Source organism: Papaver somniferum, chromosome 2 (genome assembly GCF_003573695.1).
Source record: "Papaver somniferum cultivar HN1 chromosome 2, ASM357369v1, whole genome shotgun sequence".
Lineage (NCBI taxonomy): Eukaryota > Viridiplantae > Streptophyta > Magnoliopsida > Ranunculales > Papaveraceae > Papaver > Papaver somniferum.
In genome coordinates this window covers 176,835,020-176,842,068 of record NC_039359.1, presented here as the reverse complement: position 1 = coordinate 176,842,068, position 7,049 = coordinate 176,835,020, and the positions used below count along the sequence as shown (strand labels likewise).

At 44.5% G+C, this 7,049-nt stretch overlaps 1 protein-coding gene across 1 annotated transcript; it reads right to left on the bottom strand.

Moving 5' to 3' along the window:
• Window positions 1-4,381: 4,381 nt before the first annotated feature.
• LOC113352447 lies at window positions 4,382-4,840 on the bottom strand. The gene has a single exon (XM_026596265.1). It carries the CDS (start codon window positions 4,838-4,840, stop codon window positions 4,382-4,384), a length of 459 nt encoding a protein of 152 aa, XP_026452050.1.
• Between the last annotated feature and the right edge of the window lie 2,209 nt (window positions 4,841-7,049).

The following is a 7,049-nucleotide window of genomic DNA, read 5'->3' as shown; positions in this document are numbered from 1 at the left end:
ATCCTCGTCGCCTTGTACCCGAACCTATGACTTATACCTCTGATCCTTCTTCGGGAGGAAGTGTTCTTTTGTCTCAACTGAAGAATCCTGCTGATCACTTGGGGTCTTCCAAGGAGAAGTAGATTTCTGCATATGTTATAGAAAGTTGATCTTTGTTGATTACTCGTCTCTGGGCCATTTTTGTTGTATCTTGCTTTTCTTGCTTTTCCCCGAACTTGTAATCAGCTTTTATGGAATAAATCATCGTTTATTTAGATATGTACAATTCTGCTTTACCTGCATCGTTAGTTTATTTGATTTTTAGGCAGCGAGTAAATAGATATTAAAAATTAGGTAAATAATAAAAAGTGTTTGATGGCAGTAACGAAGGTATGCACATTTGTTATTGACTTTGGACCTGTCACCCCGCTGGCTAACCCTTGGCCAGAGGATCACCGATCGGTGGGGGTTGATACAACATTCCCGGATATGTGATGCGTTTACTAAAAAAAAATTTACATGCACCCATTCCGCTGAACCGATGTCTTATTGATTTTTTGGGTATCTCTTTATGTTGGAAGCCTTCTCCATGGTCGGACACTCATAGACGCTGATAGGGGAGTCCCGAGAGATTGTACATGGTTACTTTCCCCAATAGAGTTATTTTGCAAAAACATTTGTTCAATTAATAAGGTAAGGTTTGCTATTCCTCGTCCAGAGATAGAAACACGTTGAGCGGGTACGCTATCTTCTTCTTATAGTACTCTTCACGCTGATGCAGAGGTGCGCTGCTTTATGGATAGTATGGCTTGAGATATTTAGCGTTCCACGGGTGCCTGAAGACTTCTCCTTTTAGATTACGTAGGTATTACGACCCACTGCTGGTGATGTCATGTATTACAAACGGTCCTCCCCATGTTGGTGCTAACTTGGCCCACCTTTTCTCTCGCTGGTATTGTGGTATGGTTCTCAGCACATACTCTCCTTCTACAAAGTTTCTAAGCTTAACCTTCTTGTTGTATTCTCTGGCCATCCTTCGTTTGTAGTTTTCCATCCGTTGTAATGTTGTCTCCCTTCTTTCTTCTAGATCGTCGAGCCTTTCCAGCATCATGTCTGTCTGAGATTATTCTCCCATGCTTCGATTTTTTTGGTTGACATGATAATTTCTGTCGCGATGACTGCTTCGGCTCTGTAAGTGAGGAGGAACGGTGATTTACCCGTGGAGGACCTTCGTGTTGTTCAGTATGCCCATAGCACGTTGTGTAATTTTTCGCACCATCGTCCTTTGTGTTCGTCCAATTGCTTCTTGAGGATAAGACCAAGGGTCTTATTTGTATCTTCAGCCTGGCCGTTACTCTGGGGGTAAATGGGTGTTGATTTGTTCTTCCTAATCTTGAAAGTATCAAAGAGCATATCTATGTTTTTCCCCTGTAATTGGTTGCCATTGTCAGAGACAATTTCTGCGGGAATTCCAAACCTGCAAATGATGTTCTGAAAGATGAATGTGAATACGTCCACGTCTCGGATTCTAGCTAGGGATTTGGCCTCCACCCATTTGCTGAAGTAGTCTGTGGCTACAATTAAGAATCTTCTATTCCCTGACCCTTCGATCAGGGGTCTAACGATGTCTATGCCCCATTTCGAGAATGGCCAAGGACTATCTACAGAATTTAGTTTTGTCGCAGGAACATGAATATTCTTAGCAAAACGTTGGCATTCCTCGCATCTCCTAGACATCCTGACGGCATCTCGTATCATCTGTGGCCAATAGTACCCCTACATTTTTGCTTTATCCGCTAATGATCTCATTACACTGTAGTTTCCTGCATCCCTCTGTGGATATCTTTCAAAATACGATGCCCTTCCTCTCTTGACAAACATCGTAGTACTGGTCCGAGGAAGGATTTTTTGTACAGGACTCCATCACGAAGATCGTATCTCTCTGCCTTTGATTGTATCTTCCTGGCTTGCTTTAAGTCTGCAGGTAGCGTGCCTTCTTCAAGGTAGAGGTGAATTTATGTTCTCCAATCTTCTTCGTTGATGAAGTCCTCATCTTCGTTTGCTCTCGTCATGATATCATCTTCGACGAAGTCTTCAACAATATCCTCCCCTACTTTACCGTCATCAATGTCCTCCCCTACATCGTCTTCACGATTCATAGCAAAGGAATGTTGTGGGGTGATCGAAGGTTCGTATATTATTGTTATTTTTACGGCTTTAACGCTTTCATATTTCAGCATGGATGATATGTATGCCAAGGCGTCGGCATGCCTGAGATCTTTTCTGCACATGTGTCGGAACTTGATGGTTGGTATCTGGGAGGCTAGGGTCTGAACCAAAGCCATGTATGCGGAGAGGGTGTCATTGTAAACATTGTATTCTAGTTCTATTTGCCGAATGACCAACTGAGAATCACTTGTTAAGCGTACATCAGCTATTCCCATCTCTATTATTAACCGAAAAGCATGCACCACGGCTTCGTATTCCACAATGTTATTCGTATGCTCCTTGAACTCTAGTCTCAGTGCATGCACAGTTATGTCTCCAGTTGGGGTGGTGATCACGATGCCTATGCCTTCTCCTTCTCTGTTTCTTGATCCGTAAACGAAGACTTCCCATCGTCTTTGGCTTGATGGCTCAAGTATATAGATCGGATCTTTATAGTCTTCTACTGCTTCTGGGATTTCCTTCACTTCTTCGTCATTGTCCAAGGGTAGGTCCGCTAAGAAGTCTGCTAGGACTTGGGACTTATGCGCAGTTTGGATCTCGTGGATAATTTTGAATTGATCGAGATGAGTATTCCATTTTGCTATTCTTCCCACTTTCCCAGTGTTTTTCAGAACGGCCTCCAGCGGTGCTTTACAAGGGACACGAATATAATGGTTCAGAAAGTAGGTTCTCAGCTTCGGAGTTGCCCATACTAATGCTAGTATGAGTTGCTCTATCTTTGTGTAATTTCTCTCTGTCGAATTGAGAGTACGTAGTAGATAGGTTGTTCGACCTTCGTGTTGGTATTGACCAGTACTGCGCTGATTGCATATCCAGTTGTTGCTATGTAGAGGGCCAGCACTTTCATCGGGATCGGGCTTCTGGAGGATCGGGATCATTGCTAGGTATTCCTTAATCTTCTGGAAGGCTTCTTCACATTCGTTGGTCCATGCGAATTTACTTCCTTTCTTGAGGATGTTGAAGAAGTGCTTGCATTTGTCCGATGACCTGGCGATGAATCTCCCTAGTGCTGCTAGTGATCCGTTGAGGTTTTGGACCTCCTTCAGGTTCTTTGGAGACGACATTTCCACGATGACTTGGTTTTTAGCAGGATCGACCTCGATGCCTCTCTTCGTTACCAAATATCCTAGGAATTTCCCCGATGTGACGCCGAACGTGCATTTTCCGGATTCACTTTCATGCTGTGCTTCCTCATGGCATCGAAGATATCCCTCAAGTCTTGATGGTGATCCTTTCTTATCTTACTCTTGACGAGCATGTCATCAACATATACTTCTAGAGTATTCCCGATCCATGGTTTGAAGATGACATCAACCATTCTCTGGTATATTTCCCCTGCGTTCCTCAGCCCAAAGGGAATCCGTGTGTAACAATAGAGGACATGCGGGGTGTAAAATGCTGTGTGTTGTTGATCCTCTTATGCCAAAGACACCTGGTTGTAACCAGAGTATCCATCCATAAATGACAGTTCTTCGTATCCGTCAACAACTTCTATCAATTGGTCAATGCTCGGGAGTGGACAACTGTCCTTTGGACATGCTTTATTGAGGTTGGTGAAGTCGATGCATATCCTTACTCCTCCGTGCTTCTTGGTCACGATGACCATGTTCGAAATCCAAGTTGGATACTTCACTTCCTTGATGAACCCTGCTTCCAAAAGCTTACGAAGCTCTTTCTCGATCGCCTGATGGTATTCTGGTGCCACTTTTTGTACTTTTTGCCTGAATGGGGTCGTTCCTGGATTTATACGAAGCTTGTGTTGAATGATCTTTGGATCGATTCCCGGAATGTCTCCTAGTTTCCATGCAAATATGTATGCGTACTCTATTAGTAGCTTGATTAGTGCTATTTCCCGCTCTCTGTTCATCAGAGTGCCTATCCTGATCATCTTCGGATTTTCTTCGGTCCCTATATTGATCTCCTTCGTGGGATCTATAGATGTGAATGTAGGTTTGGGATCCCCTAGGAGAGTGACGTTATTTAATTGCTATTTGGTAGGCTCTTCATCCCCCTTAGCCGCAGAGGTGCCTGCTTCGGTATTTAGAACAATACTTTCCTTTGCCAGGCTTTTCCCCGAAATTTCTTCGAGATAAAGGTCAATTGCTTTTTCCTTGGCAGCTGCCTTGTTTTTACTCCTTCGGGACTTCCGCTGCTCCTCTTGTTCATTATTGAGTTAGTTTTGCATAGCTTGAAATTCTCGGGCGGTAACCTGATCTCTCTTTATTTCTATTACCCCTTCGGGTGTTGGAAATCGAAGGTATTGATGATAGGTCGCTGCCACTCCTTTGAGCTGGTGCACCCATCGTCGGACGATGATAGCGTTGTAGGGGGAGGGAGCGTCTACTATGCTGAATCGAGTATCAAGCTTCATTGGTCCTGCATCTACTTGCAAAACGATATCCCAGGGCTTCGTTGGTGCCCCATTGAATCCGTATATGGTGTAATAAGAGGACATGAGTTGCTTGTCGTTCAAATCCATCCGTTTAAATGTGTCATAGAACAGAACATTAACTGAACTTCCTCCGTCGATAAGGATCTTCCTGATGTTGCACCCAACCACTGGTAGGATGAGGACCAAGGGGTCGTTGTGATCTTCCATGTCTTCCTCTATATCTTCAGCATCGAAGGTCATAGGTGCGTTCATCCATTGCTCGTGTTCTTCCACTTTTGTCGTAGGTGCGTTCATCGAAGTATATATACTGTCATGTTCTTACACTTCTACCCCGTCGATCTTGTATAGCTCACAATAATCCTCGAATTGCTTTCTTAGTCTTTTCCCCATCTGGGCGGTTAGTGAGGATCCAGTAGCTTCGGAGCATGAGATGGTGTTGATACTTCGGTTTCCTTCGGGTAATTGGAATTGCTTGGTTCGCTTTTCCCTTTCTTCGGTTTCTCCCTTATGTAACTATTTCTTGAGGTCACCGACGTCAATCAACTTATGGATCATTATCTTGAGATTCTTGCATTTCTCGGTTTGGTGCCCGTTGAAGCAGTGGTACTCGCAGTAATCCCTTGATTTTTATGACCTCGGGGGCTGCTTCCCTTTGGACCAAGGCCATTCCAGGCCTTCTCGCTCCTTGATTTCTCGTAAGATACGAGTGTGGTTAGTATTCAGCTTTGTGAAGACTTGGTCATCAAATTTCCGATCATCACGTCGACGATCATCTTTTCGTCCTCTCCCATCTTCATGTGGACGTTCCGCTGAGTTACCCCTTTTGGATCCGCTGGCTTGTTCCGCTGAGTTGGTCCGATGAGATCTCTGTGTTTGGTCCCTTGGATTTTCTCGCTGAATTTCTTCCAAACGGGCATGCTTCTCGATGATGATTCCAAGATCCCCTTCGGTTGTTGGTACACTTCCATGGATCTCGACAAATAATGGGCTCATTCTATCTAAACCCCACTTGTAATAATTGATGTTGACCACTGGATCTACGTTCCCTATAGCTTGACAAATATTGTGCCATCTGTCGGTATACTCCCTGATCGTTTCTTTGTAAGCTATTGCCAGCGAAAAGAGCTTTTCCATCCCGGCGTTGACAGATTTTTTGTACATGTATGTTCTTAAGAATCTCTCAGTGAGCTGGCTGTAGGAATCGATGGAGTTGGGTGGTAGGTTGTCAAACCAAGATAATGCCTATCCTTTTAGACTTGAAGGAAAGTATATGCAAAGCACTGCATTGTTTTGATCCCATCGGGCTAAGATGAGGTTATAGTACCGAAGATGAGCTGCAGGGTCGCTGGATCCGTCATAACATTCAAATGCTGGAACATGACACTTTTGAGGGATAAGCGCTTTGTCCAGGTGGTGAGTCAGCGGTGTGGTGTTTGCTTCTCTCATCACCTCTTCTAGTCTCCCTCCTTGTATAACTTTCAGCTGCTTGATTTCATCCATCATTTCCGCACGAAGGTCCTCCATCGCCAGCTGGTGGTCGTATTTTATTGTGGATCACCCTTATCTTTGATTTTCACTATCGAAATAATCTGAATTGCCGGGGGTATAATATGGATCGGATAATCTGTTTCCTATGGCTGGACTTCGGCTTAGTGGTTCCGTATTGTTGGCGTTGGTCATGATGATTCTTCGGTCACGATTGGGTTCCGGTGCCTTTGAGTTTGCTTCGTCATGTTGGCGTGCCACTCCTATGCTTTGGGCAATCCTGTCCTTGAGTTCTTGATTTTCCCGAGCCAGTAGCGCTACAACATCTACGTAGACTCGCTGGTTTTTTTTCAATTCCTCAAGCTCAGCCATCAGCTGAGGGGAATGATTTGATCCTTGGTTTGGGGTCCCAGTCCGCATCTGCCTTCCAATAGCCACGGTGTGACTTTCGTATACTATGTGTATTAAAGGAGGGGGCGGATCAGGTGTAACTGAGGGTGGATCCACGCGTGAGGGCGTTGGATGATTCACTATCAGCAAAGGTTGAGTAGCTGGCATGGCTTGGTTTTGGTCGTTCGTTGGAGGCATTCCGAGGGCCGGTTGATGCATCATTGACTCTGCAAAACCTTCCGGTTGCTCATGAGTCTGGTTAGCTTCCATCGTCTTTGCTGCATCGGCTTTGGACGTTGTCGCTTTGAGGGCCTCTGCTGCTACGATATTAGCATCCATTGGTGAGGTGATTTCCGTGGCATCTGGCTTCTGGTTGGCTACCTTCGATTTTTTGCCCTTTTGCTTGCTGCGGGTTACCACTGCAATGGTTCTTGTGTTTCTTTTGACGAGGCTTTGGATTTTCCCACTTCCTTCGTTTTATCCATTTCTAACTTTTCTGCAAAAATAAGACGTAGTCGAAAAAACAGAAGCCATGTTGATTTTGTCAGCGAAGTTTTTTCAAAGACAAGGGAAT

Excerpts from the sequence above, each read along its gene's own strand:
- LOC113352447 (XM_026596265.1), bottom strand. The coding sequence starts at position 4,840 with ATGACCTTCGATGCTGAAGATATAGAGGAAGACATGGAAGATCACAAC.